Below are 19,950 nucleotides of genomic sequence, written 5' to 3' on the forward strand. Positions count from 1 at the left end.
ATCTCCAGACAAACACAGGAGAAATGTAGTAAAAATATCATTGAAGCCACAAAAAGTTTGGTGTCCGTGACCGACAATGAACCATACAAAGTAATGATCCACTCCAAATACAAAGATTACGAAAAAGAGACAAAAAAATTACAAGAAACGGACAAAGACGAGAGAGCTGCTGCAACAGGTAGCTACTTGGGTAGCGCCTAGCAACGGAAAAAGACGAGCTGTTTGGATTTTGGGGATTTGCTGATGTCAGCGATTCCCTTTTTTGACCAATCAGGAGCAAGTCTGACCTGATTGCTCCACCGGAGCAGATACCCCCAAACCCCCGCCCACTCCCCTCCCTGCTGCTGCTTCAGCAGCCATCACTGCTCTGTTTTTGGCTGTAAACAGCCACATACTTCCATGCACAAGCTTCCTTCTTGGAAGAAGACAAGACTAAGTAGCTAGAGTTCATTTATCAAGGAAATGTTCCAGCTACACTCAGTAAAACTGTGCATGTTTGTGCTAGTCACTTCATGTCCGACTGCTTTTCCAACTTTGGACAGTACAACAGAGGGCTAGCGAATAGACTGGTCCTGAATCCAGGCGCATTACCAACCATCCGCCAACAAACCTGGGACCCTGGAAATGTGAGTATTTTAAATGCTGTGTGCTGTGGAGCAGATGTAAGAGCTTTTCCTCAGTGTCCCCCCTGTCTCTGTGTTAGCTTCAGGATGCTAACTTTAGCTGGGGTTAGCCTGTTGTTTTAGCCTGTAATGGTACAGTAAACGAGGTTTGCTGTTTTCTAAACATTGTACACTCTGAGGTCGTGGCGCCACTGTCAGTGACGCAGAAGAGCAGAGCGGTATCAGCGGTGGCTCATTTACATATGAAGGTCACGCCCACTAAATCAGAGCGTTCTGAACAGAGGGGCAATGAGAGCCTGGAAACAATGCTGCTGTGCTTGATTTATTGGCTTTCTGGACCAAAACATGTTACTACCATTTCATGAAGACATCAATGATCCAGATTAAAATGCAGAAAAGGAGCAGAATATGGGACCTTTAAAGCTTTGGTCAGGAAGTGTCTGTGTTTTTCACTGTCTACATTTTCATGGGTTTCAGTCTTAACCTCAGTCTGTGGATGTAAATGTCTCTATGGGTCTGATATCTCCCCCTTCATCAGCTCCTGTTTCTTCCTTTCTTGTCTCTTTGGTTTGATTTTGAGAAAACTCTGAAGTCTGACTACCTGAACACTTGTGATTTTGCAACTGTGAATACCAAGAGAATCTCTGACCACAAACAGAGCAGCTGAGAGGTTTCTCTCCTTTGTGACGTGCCATGTGAAGTGTCAGGTAGTACTTATGGGTGAATCTTTTACTACACTCAGTGCAGCCAAATGGTTTCTCCCCTGAATGAACCAACATGTGTGTGATCACGTGACCTTTTTGGTAAAATCTTTTCCCACAAACAGAGCAGCTGTATGGTTTCTCCCCTCTGTGAATCGCCATGTGAGATGTTAGCGTGGAATTTCTTGTAAATCTTTGACCACACTCAGAGCAGCTGAAGGGTTTCTCCCCTGTGTGAACTCTCTTGTGTCCAATCAGGTGATGTTTTTGCCCAAATGTCTGACCACACTCAGAGCAGATGAAGGGCTTCTCCCCGGTGTGGTTTTTAATGTGCTGGGTTAGATCCCATTTCTTTTTGAAGATCTTACAACAAAAAGAGCAACAATGTAATTTATTTTTACAGACTTCCACATAATCTAAAAGATAACCAGCTGTCTTTTCCAAATCAGCGTTTTCAGTCTTGACCTCAGCTTGATGTTCTGAATGTCTTTCTGAACCTGTGGTCCCACCTGGTTCTGGTCCTGCACAGTCTTCATCAGTCCTAGATTCTGCCTCCCTTTTCTCTGCATGGTGGTATTTAAACAGCTGTAAAGAGTGAACATCATCACACCTGTGTCTTCTTAACTGATTATCCCATGAAAATGTTTTACCACATGTTCGACATCTGTACGGTTTCTCTCCAGTGTGAATTCTTGTGTGTCTCTTCAGATTTTGTTTAATTTTAAATGTTTTACCACAATCAGAACAGCTATGTGGTTTCTCAGCAGTCTCTGGTCTCTTATCTTTTGTGTTTTTCCCACATTTTGAACCTGAATGATGTCCTCTGGTCTCCTTCCAGTCATCACTGTCATCAGTCTCAGGATCAGAAGAGTCTTGGCTCCCTGCTTTAGTTTCTGGTTGCATGGTTTTCTCTGCATCTGAGTTCCTGTCTGGTATTGGCCCTTCACAGTTCTCTTCATCTGCTCCTGTTTCCATCTTTTCAGTTTGTTTTTCACAAACCTGTGATGGCTGTAGTTTCTCTTCATCATCGTCACTCTTCACAGGTAGAGGAGTCAACAGGAGCTCTGTGGTATCAGCCTTTTCCAGTCCCTGACCGCTCCAGAGTTCCTCCTGTTCCTCTTTAATGTGTGGGTACTCAGTGATCTCCTGGTCCATACTGGGGCTGCTCCCCTGTTACTCAGGGAAATCTCCTCTTTACACACCAACAGCTGCTGGACATCTGCAGCGAACATGACATACACAAAGATATATCAAGAAGAGCAGCAAACCTATGTTAAAGCAATCCGGAAACAATGATATTTGATCTCATTGTCCTTAGTTGCCCTTTTGCAACTATGTAGAGAACACAAGTCAGTGATCACAAAGAAAGAAAAGTGTTAAGGATGTCTTGGCAAAAAATTGCTGCCAGATTAAATGCAAGTTTACAAATGTTTCCTGTTACAGGAGACACCATAGACCTGGTCCATCTTCCACCCACAGATGCATAAAACACACATGTTCCTGAGTGAACAGGATTTAACATTGCACATCTCATATATTCTCCTGTTTCAACAACTCTCAACTTCTATTCAGAGTGAGACCTCAACACATCCAGGGCCTCTGGGGGGTATAGAGTCAGGAGACACGGAGAAGTGAGTCCAAAGGTGAAATGATTTGGATGAGTCTGCAAAGTAAACAACAGCCCACTATTAATCATCAACTGTGCTCCATATACAATGGGGAAAATAAGTACTGAACGCGTCAATTTTTTTCTCATTACATTTATTTCCAAAGCTGCAATTCAAACGAAATTTCTACCAGACATTGGTATTAACTCAAATAATCCACACATGAAAATAAATCACAACGTTCAGGCCAATAAACAATGATTATGTGGAATTTAGTACGATAACACAGGAAAAAAGTATTGAACACACCATGGAAAGGCTGTATACTTTGGCAAGGAAATGCACCAAACCACCTGAAATCTGTCAGTAATTATTACTTGAACTTCCAATTAGTGCAAACCAACATCAGCTGGGCTAGAGCAAATTGATGGTCCTATAAAAAGGTTGTTTTGTCACCAAGCAGTTAAATACCACACACCTCATGATGGGTAAAGGCAAAGAGCTCTCTGAAGACATTCACAACCTGATTGTTGCTCAGCATCAGAATGGGACTGGTTACAGACTTATATCAAAGCACCTGAATATTCCAGTCAGCACCGTTGGGGCCATTATTCACAAGTGGAAGAAGCACCACCTTACCATCAACAGGCCACGCACAGGAGCTCCTTGCAAGATTTCTGACCAGGGAGTCAGAAAGATAATCAGAAGAGTACTCAACGAGCCAAGGACCACCCTGAAAGTGCTCCAGAAAGACTTGGAGGCAGCAGGTACAATTGTTACAGAGAAAACAATAGGCAATGCACTCCACTCTCCAGATGAGACCAAAACTCAACTTTTGGGCTGTCATACTACATACCATGTTTGGAGGAGAAATGGCACTGCACATCACCCAAAATACACTACACCAACAGTGAAGTTTGGAGGTGGAAGCATCATGGCATGGGGTTGTTTCTCATCTCATGGTATTGGCAAACTTCATATAATTGACAGAGCAATGAATGGTGCCATGAATCGGGTTGGTCAATCACCTGACTTAAATCCAGTTTGTGGAAAGAACTAAAGAAAAGGGTTCACCAGAGGGCACCAAAGAAAATTCAAGATTTAAAGACAATCTGTGCAGAAGAATGGGCCAAAATCACACCTGAGCAGTGTGGGCCATTAGTTAAAACATACAAGAAGCGTCTGGAAGCTGTCATTGCAAACAAAGGCTTCTCCACTAAGTATTAGATGAGGCTCAGTTAGTGTGTTCAATACTTTTTTCCTGTGGTATCGCACTTAATTCCACATAATCATTATTTATGGTCCTGAACGTTGGGATTTCTTTTCATTGGTGGATTATTTGAGTTCATAACAATGTTTGGTAGAAATTTTGTTTGAATTGCATCTTTGGAAATAGATATGATGAGAAAAAAAATTGACGCGTTCAATATTTATTTTCCCCACTGGACTGCAGGGTGTGACTGGAACAAAAACTCTGTTAGCAAAGACTGAAGTACATCACACATTTCTAAAAGTAGGCTACTCTGATCTTTTCCCTCTTATCACAGTAACTATTTTTAATCCTTTTCACAGTAGCTATGTCTTGCCATCAAAAAAAAAAAGCTAAAAACTGAATGGGGCTACTGGGGCTACTGGTCAATTGGTCACTGTAATGTGCACAAAGGTGTAAGTGTGTGTGAGTGGTTCTCTATCGCTACATGTTAGCCCTGTGATAGGCTAGCCTTGTCTAGGATGCACCTCGCCTTGTGCCCAAAAGACAGCTGTGATAGACTGACCTACAGCCCTGAGAAGAAAAAGTGGTTAAGATGATGTTGCAGATACAGAATAAAAAGTCTCAAATTAAAGAAATATATAAGTTGGAAAGGAAAAAAAACACTGGTGCAAACTTTGCAGGTAAAAGTGGAATATACATAAATCATATCAAACAGGTCTCCAACAACTTTGCACATTCATTAAATCAATATTTATCTTTTTATATATGTATATACAGTGGGCAGGAATCTCTGGAAACAACCAACAAATAGTTAACAGTGACTGTGAAATAGTATTTTTGCTTGAACTTGAGACAGCATAAGGTCAAAGTGTAACAGTATTTCATTTTTTTTCCCCTACATCTTTATTATTAGGATAAAGCCATTAACTGACGCATGAATTTATTTGATTTAACTATTGAATATGTCATGCATAGTCAATGTTAATTTAGACAGCTAAATTCCAAACCGTGATTATTTAAGGCTTTGGCAGAGAGTAGTCAATATTATCAGCAGTTCTTAAAAAAAACTTAAAAACACAAACAGCAGGCATCAAACAATAAACTAATTTCATATGGCAGTTTGCTGTGGTTTTATTAAGGGAATAACAATCAATGACTATAAGTAGGATGCATGTCATTGAGGGTTTGAAGAACACCTCATGGCACACTTGTTGATGTTCACTCCAGGGGCGTAGCTACAATTAGGCAAACACAGGCAGTTTCCTGGGGCCCCAAGATTCCCAGGGGCCCCCAAAGCATCTCTTAAAAACTGATTTATGAAGTTCTCTTCCATTGAAAGCATTTATTTTTTCTAAATCTTACTTCACATGCTTCAAAATACATCAAAAGGCTTAATCTTTACTGATCGTTTTGGGTACTCCCCCTCCCTTCTTATTCAATGGGCTATTCCATGTTGCAACACATCTGAAAATTTGATTCAGGAAAAAAGTGGTAAAAAAAACACTTTTTTCCCCCATTTTTTCTTATTTTCAACCAAGTCAGAAATAAAAACAATGTTGCTCTGAGATCTGAAATAAACATATAAGACTTTTAGGATTTTAAGGACTTTATTTAGCCCAGGAAACAGGATAATTTTCTCAAAATCAAACTTTTTGAGTTGGTGATAAACATTATTGTACAAAATCTCTTTTTTGGATACATAACTCACTGGAAAGGGTGTCAAATAAAAATACATTAACTTTAAAATAATATTACCAAAAAGTATGGTAACTGTAAATATCACCTCTTTCAGTAGATTTTTTTTTTCAGTTTTATGTTGTGCTTGATATATTCATAATTTTCTTTACTAAATTAGTTTTTTCAATATTTACCTATTGTAATGTTTTTCACTTCATACTTTCTTGTTTGTTACCATTACTCTGTAAATTCCCCACTGTGGGACAAATAAGCTGTCAATTGACCATAAAAGATTTCAAATCCAGGACAAAGTGGACTAAATTATGTATTCACTTTTTTCAAAATCGAACTAAAGTACAGAACTTGAGGATATGCATTTAGTTGCGTTAAGTTACCATTTACAAGATTAGCACTGTCTCATGCCTTGATTCTCTGAAAGAGACAGTGGACCCAGGGAAGGCCAGTCTAGCTCTGAGGAAGATGAGTTACAAGGACATGGAGGGCCCTATTGACTGGGTTTGCCTTGGGCCCCTAAACGACTAAATACGCCCCTGGTTCACTCCTTGCCAATTGAGCTGGGATGTCAACTGTTAATATCAAATTAAAAACTTTCAAGATATCTAGAATCTAGTTGTTACTAGTTGTGCTTTTTAAATATTCAAATAAAAAAAACATTGAGATGTCCTTGTTGTGATTTGTAAGGTAGAAACTTTAATGATACTTCATATTATTGACCATTATAGTTCTAATAAGCAGACATGATTTCACCAGTATTTAATGCAATTACTGACAGGAGTGTTTGCTTTAAATGGTAGACCATCCTCTCTCTTGTATCTGATAAATAAAGAAAGGAGCATTTAACTTAGTCAGAGTCCTCTTCTTGTAATACAGCTCAAATTGAACATCATGTGAAAATCAGCATTGGTTTTGTAATTTTATTTTAATGTACAATGGGTCTCATTATAATTCATCTTTGTTTACATGCTAAGCCACAATGGAAGAAAGCACCTTCTGACCCTGCTTGGTTATGTTTTTTTTTTTTTTTGGATGCATGGGGATGAGGTAGAAGATATTTGCAGCGAACAGATGTAAACTATTTGTTATGGCTTTTTATGTACAATATAAACTTTAAGTTGTTAAACAAAATGAAGAAAATGTGCTGTTTAAAAGATAAATTAATTTTTACACAGTTTTTCCACACATCCTAGTTTTATTTTGGATACCTCCATTACTGTACTTTGCAAACAGAAACAAAATCAACAAAAAACAAAGTCAAAAGCTAAGCTGCCTCAAGACCTGACCTTTGAATGGAGTTCAAGGGCAAACCACTGTTGTGCTTTAACATATGATATATGTAACATATAATGCTCACAGCTCACAATAAAACAATCCAATTCAAACTGGAGCAAAGCCTGGGCAGCTCAGGCTTTGAGCTGTCACTGGAGCTTCAAGCATCAGGCCAAAAGCTAAAGAAATCACTTTGGACTTGAAAAGAACTGTTGACCAACCAACCTGCTCTGTGCACGTTTATCTCAGGTATTAAATTCACATCCTGTAGTTTTCTTTGGCGCTGGAGCTCCTCTTGAAATCCAGATGTTGTTTTCTGCCAGGTTTTTGTTAATCACATCAAGCAGCCTCCGTCTGATTGAAGCGTCTTGCAAATCGGACATTATAAACACACCCAAGGGCTCGGAGGAGAGAAAAGAAACTAAACGTTGTGATATTTTTTCTTACAAAGGCTCAGCGCTGACTCACAACACATCCTGATGTCTCCGCTCTGTCAGGGAGAGCTTGGGAGGGGACCCGCATACCAAACAACCAATGCTCTTCAAGCGCTTCTTCTTCTTCTTCGTTCAATTACCGGTAGGCTTCGCACAGCCAAGGCGCGAGAATGCCACTCCACATGACGTGATTTCAAACCCTCAAAGTCGGATTTTATCAACTTTTATGACCCCTTTCAACTCAAGTTGAGTCCAGGGATCAATTATTGTTATGCCAAATCGTGAAAACATTCTGGAGTGATGTCAATGAACGGTTAAAAAAAAAAGATTAATTTCACTCCAGATTAATTTAATGAAACTAAACAAATTCAACTGCAATAATAAAGAAATCAGGTGACGTGTGCTTTAAAATAGTTTCATGCATTTCTTAATTCTAACAGGATCCCCCCCCCCTCCTTTTTTTTATTGAAAAATAAATTGTTGTGTTTTTGTTGTCTCTCTCTCTCTCCCCCTCTGTCTAGTCTCTTCTCTACACTCTTTCCCTTTTTCAATGTTTCTTTTCACTGTTTCTTTCTTATATATATATATATATATATATACATATATATGTGTGTGTGTGTGTGTGTGTGTGTGTGTGTGTATGTATGTATATGTATATGTATGTCTATTTATGTATAAAATATATATCAAAAACACTAATAAAGAGTATAATTTCAAAACTTAACACTAACGGCTCCCTTTGGAAAAGCAAACGTGTTCTGCACAAAACGGCAGCCAGACCATAATTCTGTTGTCATGACGCTGAACAGAACAAGGGGGAAAGAAAATAAATGAATAAATAAATTCTTAAGAAATATTTATGATAAAAAAAGTGTCACAAATCAATGAAAAAAATAAAAGGTCAAGAAGCATGGAAAATACCATTACTTAAAGGAATTCCTCACTTGAATAAAAGAACTTTCCTCCTTTGATCGATTTTATTTATTCATTACCTTTACTTGCATTTTATTGCTCTGTAATTCAACTTGTCTGTGATTGTCTTGTTCCAGTATGCCCTCCCTCTTACATTCTCTTTGCTTTTAAAACTGAAATGTAAAAATGTACCTCTCACAAAGAAACAGACTATGTGAGTCAAATAGACTATACATGCCCTAATGTGTGGTAAAACTTTCACAATCATTGTTTGTTGATAATCTTTTGTAATCATTATTACTATTATTACTATTATTATTATTATTATTATTATTATTATTATTTTGTTGTTGTCATTGTTGTGGATACCAGATATTTACAAGCAGTAAACCAGGTGGATTGATGCACTGATGACAAGTTTATCTTTATTGCACAGGTCATAAGGCGACGCACAGGAAAACACAATAGGTTTTGCATTTGTAAAAACAAAATAGTGCAAGTACATCAAACTAAGCCAAACTTCCATCAGAGGAGAAAGAAAGGCTGATGGCTTCATGCACACTTCGTGTTACTTGTACACTCATACATTTAAGTACACTGGTTCAGCAGTTACTGAACTTTTCAATCCACGACCCCTAAAATAGCGGTGCCAGAGCCTGGTGACACCCTGCTGGGAGATATTGTCAAATTTCATTTATTTTATTTTTTTTTTTCTTTGATAGGTGTGTTTCCTGTGAAAACAAATCATGTACCTTTTCTTTCACTAGTATTGCTCATATCATAGTGCCTTTTTAATGGGTTAATGAGCCCAGTTACATTCATAAGTTGTAATGTTGGTGGGAAATTGTAGCTAGAAACATGTTTTCGTTAGATCCCAGGCCTCACGAGATAAAACAAAATACAATAAAGTAAACTGGTCAAACTTGGCCTCCAAATGAAAGTCCTTGGGAATCAGTATCCAACTGTACATAGAGAAAATATCAGGTGTGGACAGAGTCCCTCACAGGATATTATACAGCATAGCATCTGTATTGTTACAAATAAAACATGTAGTGAAATGCTAAAACAGCTCCAAAGCTCCATTTTTCTGGAAACACTGTTCAATGATTATATTCACAAGGGTCTCTTTTTCTCTGTCACAGTGCGACAGGATGGTGTCACAGTATCTCAGTGCAAATCAGTCATGACAATTAAAATACAATCTATAGGGTTAGTGTTTTTTATGTGTTTTATCGTTGGTTGATGTGGGTTTTCAGGCACGTAGGGCCACTCAGAGCTCATGGCTGAACTGTTTGCTGTACTGTCTGGATTGATGTGGGTGCAGACCCCAGCACGTCATGGATCAGCTGCAATCTCTAACATCACTACCATTTCACTGGAACAGCACAGCACTGCATTTCAGGAAACAATTATCCACCAAAACTGAAAAAAAAAGTTTCATTAACCAGAATTGTGATTGACTTGCTTTTGTATGATTGTCATTCATGGCGGTTAGCATGTTAGCTTTAGAAAGTGAACCAAACATGCTAACCAAGTAAAAGTTAAAAAAAAAAAAAAAATCAACAAGATCAGAAACAGGACAAAACAACGGGTAAAGGCTATTTAAGAAACAAAAAAATAATAATAATCAAATTAATACATTGAATAGTGCATATATGTTTTTTCATATCTTACTGTTTACCAAATCTTCTTCAGCTGATTTCAGACTAATACTGCATGAATTCTCCACAGGCTTGGTGAAACACCTCTCTGTTGTCCTGCTAATTCTAGTGCTACGCTCTCCTCCCCCCACCTGTGGCTGCATCCACATCTTCTTCTGACTTCCTGAAAATGATATATTTTAGCCTATGTATACATAGAGAAACCGCTCAGTATCTTGTACCAGTGAGTACACCAGTCAGCACACTGTCATATATAATCAGAATCTCTACTGATTGATCTTCGAATGGATTTTCTTATGCAAGGAATCTGTCCAGGTGTTTTTGATGCAAAGAAAAATTGACATGGGAGGAATATTACTAATTTAAAAAAAATTCAACAAAGAAAAAAATATATAATGAAAGTATTTACAAAAGTTAAAGTGGAAAAGCTGTACACTTTCAGGGACAAGCAAGTTGATTTTGAGTGCATATATCTTACAGTATGTAATGTACAGTATAATCTGTCTGGCACACACAGCCACAAGTCATTAATAAGGCTCAAAACAAAGTGTTTCTGCCGTGGGTTGGGGGGCAATATTGTGTGATGATATCTAACTTTGTTGCCATGTACACATCAGTGCACAGGCACTAAAGACATAAAGCCTTATTTGGTGAAAGAAGTGTACCATCTTTAAAATGAGGGATGGTTTTGATTACCTGTTCCTGTTAAGAATTGATTACAAATAGTTAAATACATCAACTTCATTCAAACAGGGCGCTCACAACGCAAAGTGCAATTTGTGCAATGCCGTTCATACCATGCAAGAGTGGATTTGCCATGGCACGGCTTTTAACACCAAGAGAGTCATGTCATATTTATTTTCTCATAAACTCAATAAAAACCTGTAGAGCCTTGTTCACAGAAAAGTCACAGGAGGAACTGATAAGGGAATCAATAAAGAATCAGGTCGATAAGCAGAGTTGATAAGGGCACTGGTATCAATAAAACTGTCTCAATACCTATTCTTAATCAATATTTAATTTCATACTACGTAATTCAAGATAAGTTTATAGTCTTAAAGTGATACTCCGGGATGGAACAAGTTGGGTCCTATCACAAGGTTTAGGGCAGAAATGACCCCTACAGCAGTGTTTTTGTGCAGCAGAAGCCCTGAGCACTCACACCAAACACCCCCTCCCTGCTCCTCTGCCGGTTTCCTCTGCACTCAGACGGGGCTATATTTTACTTGTTTATTATATGCTCCAATTTGTCATCAAGATGTATTAATTTTTATAAATAATAACTTTCAATAATTTGAGGGCTGGTTGGTCTTGCAGCTTGGGCTGTTTACATGGTTTTTGGATGAAACGCCTAAGTACTGATGTTTTTCAGCCTCTTGTTTACATGGAAACAGCATTTTAACTGACACAAAACAGAAACTTTTAGAAACGGCCCCCAGAGTGCAATTTTTCCGAAACGCCACCACCATTGCAGTGTAAAGAGCATTCCTAAGTTTTCAGTGGAAACACTCATGTCACGCCTTGCTTTGGCCATTACACTCATTGTGGCAACTTAAATTTCGATGGGTTAACTGGACAAAAACAGTAAAAATGGCAGACTACTGTGTTGTTTTTGCTGCTGAATCTGCTGATTGCCTTACAACAAAATGTGCATCTGTTTCACCGCTTCTGCACTTCTCCTGTTTTGATGACTAGCAGCCAGCGGGACTTCTTCTGGTCTGTGGAGGGGTGAGTCACATTGCCAACTACAGGCCTGGCATGCATACTACAGTGTTTTCAGTTCCCCAGCGTTTCTGTGTAGATGCAGATTTTTTCTCTGAACTAGTTTAGCATTCTCTGGTGAAACGTTGTCGTGTAAACAGACCTAAAGCATGCTACCAATGTACAGAGGCTGTCACAGCAGCAGTTAGTTTGACATTTCCCTGTCTGTGTCATTCTTCTGCTGTCCTTAAAAATAATGATTAAAATGAAATCCATCAAAAACATTAAAGTGAAGCTCTCTCCTTTGTTTTGTTTGCTCTCTTCAGATTGCAACTCTAACTGGATGTGTGGCCACAACCAGAGCAGACAAGTTTTGCACCAGCATAACTTCTCTTATCAGTGACATATCATTATTTCTCAAAACAAGACTAATGACATTTGGTCTCCTTTAGATAATCATCACTGTCAGTCTGGTCAGAACATGAAAATTTCCCACACTAAGAGCAATTGTGACCCACCATGTGTCTCTTAAGACTCCCTTCTGTCTTAAATGTTTTACCGCAAATAGCACAGATGAAGGGTTTCTCTCCCGTGTGAACTACCATGTGTGAGTTTAAGTGCCCCCTTCGTCTAAATGTTTTACCACACTCAGAGCAGCTAAATGGTTTCTCTCCTGTGTGAATAAACATATGTGCAGTTAGATTCTGCTTATGTTTAAATCCTTTACTGCAAAAAGAGCAACTGAAGGATTTCTCTCCTGTGTGTATAACCACGTGTGTGTTAAGGTGGCCTCGTAGTCGAAATCTTTTACCACAGACGGAGCAGCTGAAGGGTTTCTCTCCTGTGTGAATGAACATATGTGCAGTTAGATTCCCCTTTTGTTTGAATCTTGTGCCACAAACAGAGCAGCCGAAGGGTTTCTCTCCAGAATGAATTTCCACTTGCATGGCCAGCTTCTGTTTGTACGTTTCCAGGTCTGGCCCTCCGATGTGCTTTCTATTGGCTCCAGAATCTGTCTCTCCTCTCAGCTCTGTTTGGTTCTGAGGGAGCCCCTGATCAAACCCAGAGAAGTGCTGGTCAGAAACGCCGCAGCTGTAGGATTTTCGACACCTGTGACGTGCGATGTGAGGTTTAAGGCTACACTTGTGTTTAAATTTTTTACCACAGTCAGAGCAGCTAAAGGGTTTCTCTTCTGTATGGACCTTCATGTGTGACCTCAGATGGTCTTTTTTATTAAATTTTCTATCACAAACAGAGCAGCTAAGGAGTTTCTCTCCTGTGTGTAACCGCACATGCATTATCAGTCCCCATTTAGTTTTGAATGCTTTACCACATTCAGTACACCCATGTGATTTATCACCAGTCTTCTGTCTCTCATGATTAGTGCTTATCAAGGATTTTGAACCAGAATGGTGTTCTCTGGTCTCCCTCCAATCATCACTGTCTTCAGTCTCAGGTTCAGAAAAGTCCTCAGTCCCTGGCTGTAAAAGTCTCTCTGGATCTGAGTAAACTGCTGGTTCTGGTCCTCCACAGTCCTCTATATCAGCTCTCGTTTCCATCTCATTGGTTTGTCTCTGATTCAGCTGTAAGGACCAAGGTTCCTTTTTATCATATTTACTCTTTATGGGACCAGGAATCAATGGGGAGTAGATTGTATCAGACTGACTGATCCAGATTTCCTCCTGTTCATCTTTCACCTGTGTGGATTCTGGGTCCTCCTGCTTTTCCTCTTTGTGGACCATCATGTATTTACCCAGACTATCTATTTCTGTAAATTGGTTCTCAAATCCTGAGCCACTAGAACGTGTCTCTGTGTTGACCTCCAGAGGATGATAACAGACTTTATCAGACTCGGAGCAAACATCCTGTTTCCTGTCACAGTCAAATGGTGCCGTACTCTGGTAGATGTCCTCGTTTTTCACAGATATCAAACCTGACTTATTTTCTCCCCTCTCCTTCAAATAATCATCACTGACTTCAGTCTCAGGCTCTGAAGACTCTTCTGTCTTTACCTCAACCTTTGGTTGTAAATGTTTCTCTGGATTTGAGTACCTGGATGGTTCTGGTCCTTCAGGGTTTTCTTCATCAGCTTCAATCTGTGTAATATACACTGCATAAAACTGTGAGGACTCAGGTTTCTCTTCATCCTCTTCACTCTTCACAGTGGATGGGAGCTTGGTGGTATCAGCCCTGTCTGGTCCTCCAGGGTACACTCCTCCTTGACAGCTCCACAGTTCCTCCTGTTCCTCTTTGATGTGAGGGGGTTTCATGTCTTCCTGGTTCAGGCTGAGGCTCCTCTCCTGCTCCTCTGGCTGAAAACTGACTTTACTCACCATGAGCTGCTGGGCGTCTGCAGGGTAGACTGAAACACAAAGAGTTACAAGACGGGAAGCTGTCAATTTGTGTCAAAACCAATCCTGAAGAAGTGATACTGGATACTATCACTTAATTTTGCCCTCAAGCAACAACCTCTGGTCTAAAAATATAAGACAATGTGGAAGTGTAAATCTGCTGTTGTAAAGTGTCCGCTTGAGTCTGGCTCCAGAGTGTGTTAAACTCACTTCCAATTTGGCCACATCGGCTGATTTGCTTCAAAAATCGGTTTCAGAAACAGACGGGGACGTCGGGGAGACTACATCCATTCATCATACAGTCTATGGTTGCCCTCTAAAAGTCCCAGTTTGCCTGTCAAAGTTGTTAGTATTTGTTTGTTAGTTGTGTTGGTTTGCACAGGGATGCAGGAGCCAAAACATTCAGCTGAACATGATCCTGTGATGATGGCTGCTCAGACCATTAGTGACCATTAGAGATAATGCAGACACAAAAAAGTATCCACTAGTAGCACTTATGTTGTGTGAAAAAATCTTGCCAAAAACGCATGATTGCCATTTATTAAAGAATGTGGATAGGTGCCTTTGTCTAACCAGCATCATTTACTGTTAAAGCAGGTACCCACCTTTTCTGTTTTCTGTTTGCAATTTTTTTCTGTATTTGAGTTTTATTTAGGGCTGGGCAACGATTAAAACTTTTAATCGTAATTAATCGCATGATTTCCTTGATTAATCATAATTAATCGCATTGTGAAAGTGCCATAACATCTGTCATGCAAACACTAAATCAGTACTTGTTATACAGTAATAGTTAAATCACATATTTAGTGCAAATCAAATTTACAAAATGTAAATACAAAATCAAAGCTTATTGCCACTGTCAGGGCATTAAAGTGATACTCCAGGATGGAACAAGTTGGGTCCTATCACAAGGTTTAGGGCAGAAATTACCCCTACAGCAGTGTTTTTGTGCAGCAGAAGCCCAGGGCGCACGCACCAAACACCCGGGGCCATATTTTACTTGACCAAAAACAGAAATAAACGGACTCCCACCAAAAACTCTGATATCGGTCTGCATTCACGCTTATTTAGAGAATTTTCAGCGCGTTGCTTTCACACAAAAACACCGCTAAATGAGGCTCTAGTTCTCATCGTGTCTCTTCCTCCTGGCAGACTACCTGCGTTTGTTTATATCTGGCACGCCGTGCGCGCGGACTGATACACTAAGCGGCGAGCGCCTTTAAAGGGCAACTCCGTTTTTTTGACACCTTGACCTTATCTAAAGGTGTGTGCATGCTCATATACTCACTCAGAAAACATCGTGCAGCTCGGAGTCCTTCAGAAGTTATTTAGATCCAGCTGATTTTAGCCGCACTTAGCGGGGGCCACGGCGAGGGAGCTTCAGCGCGGGACATAATCTCTGCAAAATGGCTCATTTCGGCTATATTTTTTCATCCACAGCTATCCATCGTTATCACAAACACACTCCTTTTCTGTTGCCATAGGCGAACACTGTTCACAAGCACACCACCAGTTTGCATTGAGTCGTGGACGTGCTCCAGTTTGTTGTTCTGGAGCCAGCTCTTCGTCTCTCTCCCTCTGCATCCTTCTTTCATGGAGCTCCTCGTCCGTGTACTCAGGCTCAAACCGGTAAGGACAACTGTCAAACTCGAAGTCGTAGTGTGAAGACGGTAGACGAGCTGACTTTATGATAACACTGGCAATGGATGAAAAAATATAGCTGAAATGCCCCTCTTCTCCATGCTTGTTTTGGTTACTCATCGTGTTTTTCCGCCAATTTCACTTCCGGTCAGCGACAGACATTTATAAAATAAAAACATGTGAGCAACATGCACTAATGTGCGATAAAATATTTAACGGCGTTAACAGATTGACGAGTTAACGAGAAAATAACGCGTTAACTTGCCCAGCACTAGTTTTATTATATCTGTTTATTTTGATGTGTTTTGCACTTCAGGGCCCCTGTACAATCCATAAGTCTACTTAAAGAGGACATATCATGCTTGTTTCTCCTTTTCACTATGCCAGACTAGGATGCCTGTAAAGCATTTCTGCCCTCAGTACAAGTCATTTAGGCCCTTCATTGCCCCACAATAGCGTTCTCAATATCCTCAATTTAGGCCATTCTGAAGATCTCATAGAAACGCTCCATTTCGAGAATGACCTCCAGTAACCTCGCAACGTCACAGCCCTTCGTGCTCTGATTGGTCAGTTCTATCAGAGGGACGGAGGGGGTAGAGCCAGGGGGCGGTTTTTGCAGCATGGCAGTATTTACAAAATCGCCACATTGAATGGAGCAGACTGAGCGAGTTTGCTGTTTGCCAAAACTTCACCGTAAGGCATTGATAGCAGTAATAAAATGGCAGAGTGTAGGATACATCCTTTTGTATTGGACCCCGAATCAACCTGGATGGTTCTGCAGCTCAGGAGGAAGAAAATCCACCTCAACACAGATCATCTCAGGACGCTTCAGTGTGGTGAGTCAAACCGGTACTGTAACATGTATAGTTTATACGTGGAAATATAGGCAGACTTCACCAATAAACTATTTCTATAACAGGGCTCCATCCTGCTCCTTCACTTTTCTCTGTCTGTTTTATCCATCATGCTGAAAGTGTAGTCTAAAGATCACCTCTACCGTCAGTTCTTCACTATGTTATTACCACAGCATTATTGTGGTCCAGGTTCACAGTGCATGTCAGAACAAGCATGCAAATATCACAGTCTCACAAGTAGGGCTGCACGATTATCGCAATCGCTATCGCAATGACAGCACATGCAATTCAGATTTTTCTCCATGATAACCAAGCAAGTCTGTAGACTCATCATGACACAACTTTTTTTATTAAATCGCAAGCACAATCGCAATCGCAATATTGTCTACCTAATCGCAAATCGCACCTTTTCCCCAAATCGTGCAGCACTACTCACAAGTATTACGACGTCTGCTGAAACTACAGTGTTTTAACTGCTAATTCACCATGTAAAGCCGAGCTGCTCCGCAGAGCAGAGTGCCTGCATCCAGCACTCAGTCAGTCGGCTCTTGGTGGGTGTATCCCTCGATGGCGGTTGTGTGACTTACTGACATCACAGAGGAGGAGCTGCTTTATCAGATTAGTCCAATAAAAAGAAAGGATCCTCGTGTCGTCACAAAGGTCGAAATCTTGCGGCCAAATAGCAATGACCTATTTTCAGAGGCATCAAATCTCAGTCTAGGATATCAGAAAAAATACAATATCTCATTTTTTGAAAATTCAGGGGTGTAAGGTCTTGTTTTCAAATCTATTATATTATATGTAAGTATTAAATCAGGGATCAGCATGATATGTCCCCTTTAATAATCTTTTTATTGGAAACTCTAATGACACTTCTTACTACTACAACACTAAGAAGATGAACTTTTTGCATACAGTGACACCCTTCTGCTGACAAGGGTGCTAGGGTCCCTTCAATGCTGCTTGGAGCTTCAATGTAAGGAAGCTTCAAATGTCCAAAGATTTTTCTATGGGTGTCTTAAAAACGTAAGAAAACTATTCTTCTTATTATAATCTCCTCTTTGTTGGAGATACTCACACATGTTAGCTTAGAAATGCTAGGTAGCTTAACAACTAGGTCGATTTTCTGTAAAGCATTTTACATGGCTTCAATGCATGAATCGTGTCTATAGTAAACTCCAGTTATGAACAAATTCATCTGTATCGAAGTTGGTGAAGGTCCAGCATTAAGAAGCTCTGTCAGACACAGTGTCCTCACTACAGCCACAGCAGACACGTAAAATCCAGTTGACAAAAATGGTCACTAAACGGCTACTAAACAGTAGAGTGAAGAAACCCACCTGCTCTCTGCAGCTTTTCCCCAGGTGTAACAATCACATCCAGCTCATTTCTTTGTCTGTGGAGTTCCTCTTCGTATCCAGATGGTGTTGTTTTCTCTGCCAAGTCTTTGTTAACCACAGCGGGCGGCCTCCGTCTGATGATATCTTTACGACCATGAAACACGGACATTTTCCACACGTCTAAGAGTCGAAGAGGGTCGTGGAAACTAAACCCTGATGTCTTTTCTATGACGACTCTGTTCCTGAAAACATTGGCACATCCTGATAACTGTGCTTTGCCAGGGAGAGCCCCCGAGACCCGGATGTTAAACCAGTCGTTAATGGCACTCATCCGACCTTCACAATAAAAGAAATCGAGTCCGCCGTTCTTCTATTGCAGTAGGCTGTTGTTTAACCCGATTTCTGGATCTCTGTACTTATCTCGACTGTTTTCATCTCCTCAATCGTTTTAATACCAGATTCATGATATATAGTGGCGAATATTCATTGCGGTCTACTTTTAGAAGTTCTGGGCTAAATGTAGCTATCAGTAATTATTTCCTAATGAGAATTAGTGACAATGGTTCAATCCGTGGACACCTTTAGTCTTTTTGCTACTCTGATTCAGGATTTTCTGCTTGAAGTTTTACTTCAGAAGTACTTAACACACAAAGACATGTACATGACTCTTTCACACTAGATTCCCATACGTTCAACATGTTATACATCTCCTAATGTACTAAAAATGATGTAGAAAAAAAAAATGTGCTAGCTCAGTGCTATCGTGTATGGGAGATTGCTTTTAAATGTTAGCGGTTAGCATACATCGATATAACTCCAGTTTTAAACCAGAATTTCAACTTTCATCACAGAGACCAGGGACATATTTAGGCTTTTGGGGGCCCAAGGCAACAGTCATAGAGGCCCTCCATATCCTCATCCTCAGAGCTAGACTGGCTTTCCACTGGGTCCATTGTCTCATTCTGAGAATCAAAGTATTAGACAGTGTTAATCGTGTACCCGGTAACATAACACAACTAAATGCATTTGCTAAAAATCTGTACAATCATGAAAAAGGAAGCATTTTGATGTATTGTCAAGTGGGTGAAGTAAGACTTAAAAAATGATAACTGCTTTAATTCGAAGAAAACTTCATTAATCAGATTTTATGTGATCTTTCGGGGCCCCTGGAAATCTTGGGGCCCCAGACAATTGCCTGTGTTTGCCTAATGATAGCTACGCACCTGACAGAGACATATTACATTTACGCTCTGTATACAATACTAAAGACACCAATTGTCATATACTAAAAACTCAATGTTTTCAGAATTAAAAAAACTTAATTGATCCCCGAGGAAAAATTTCAATTCAGTGACATCCCTTTCATATAAAAAAATAAATAAATAAAAGAAAGAAACGGTGACATGGGAAAAAAAAAAAAAAGAAAAAAAGAAAAAGAAAAAAGAAAAGAAAAGTTACATGCAGGCTAATGGCTATGGCTCAAAGCTTTGCTATAACCACTTTGAGACACTAGATGGCGTACTTCAGTCTATTAAATAATTTATAACGAAACAATGCACCGATTATGATTCCAGTTGGGGAATAAAAGGCATATTTTTTTGTCTAAGTTAGACAAATAAACATAATCCAAAGAAATTTTCAAAATATTTTTTGGAAGATATTTTGGGTGCAATTCCTTAAAGCAACACTGTACCATAACAGTAGGTATATAACAGCAAGTTATTTATTTATATTTCAAAAACACATGGATACTCGAGGGCCACAATGCATGTCATCTATTGAAACGAATGAGGCTTTCAAAAGACTGCCTTTTCATTTTTGGATAGTGTGTTGTAGCTCTATGGGCCTCAATAAAAAACTGTACCACAAAAATCTACAATTCTCCACTACTGACTGGAGAGTTACCGTGGAGGAGCTTGAGGAAAGTATTGTTCAGGGTGTTTGACTT

The 19,950-nt window shown here is 39.7% G+C and overlaps 2 protein-coding genes across 2 annotated transcripts; both read right to left on the reverse strand.

Annotated features, from left to right (window-relative positions):
- Window positions 1–543: 543 nt before the first annotated feature.
- LOC141801679 (uncharacterized) lies at window positions 544–7,613 on the reverse strand. The gene is made up of 2 exons (XM_074684821.1): window positions 7,334–7,613; window positions 544–2,543 (listed from the first exon to the last, which is right to left on the reverse strand). Exon 2 carries the CDS (start codon window positions 2,477–2,479, stop codon window positions 1,109–1,111), a length of 1,371 nt encoding a protein of 456 aa, XP_074540922.1. The 5' UTR covers window positions 2,480–2,543; window positions 7,334–7,613; the 3' UTR covers window positions 544–1,108.
- Window positions 7,614–8,869: 1,256 nt separating this feature from the next.
- LOC141801671 (uncharacterized) lies at window positions 8,870–18,315 on the reverse strand. The gene is made up of 2 exons (XM_074684809.1): window positions 18,003–18,315; window positions 8,870–14,178 (listed from the first exon to the last, which is right to left on the reverse strand). The coding sequence occupies exons 1-2, from the start codon at window positions 18,169–18,171 to the stop codon at window positions 12,314–12,316; spliced, it is 2,034 nt and encodes a 677-aa protein (XP_074540910.1). The 5' UTR covers window positions 18,172–18,315; the 3' UTR covers window positions 8,870–12,313.
- Between the last annotated feature and the right edge of the window lie 1,635 nt (window positions 18,316–19,950).

The sequence above is a fragment of the Halichoeres trimaculatus genome, unplaced genomic scaffold (assembly GCF_033239565.1).
Source record: "Halichoeres trimaculatus isolate MK-OKI-2021-1 unplaced genomic scaffold, fHalTri1.1 fHalTri1_scaffold_13, whole genome shotgun sequence".
NCBI lineage: Eukaryota > Metazoa > Chordata > Actinopteri > Labriformes > Labridae > Halichoeres > Halichoeres trimaculatus.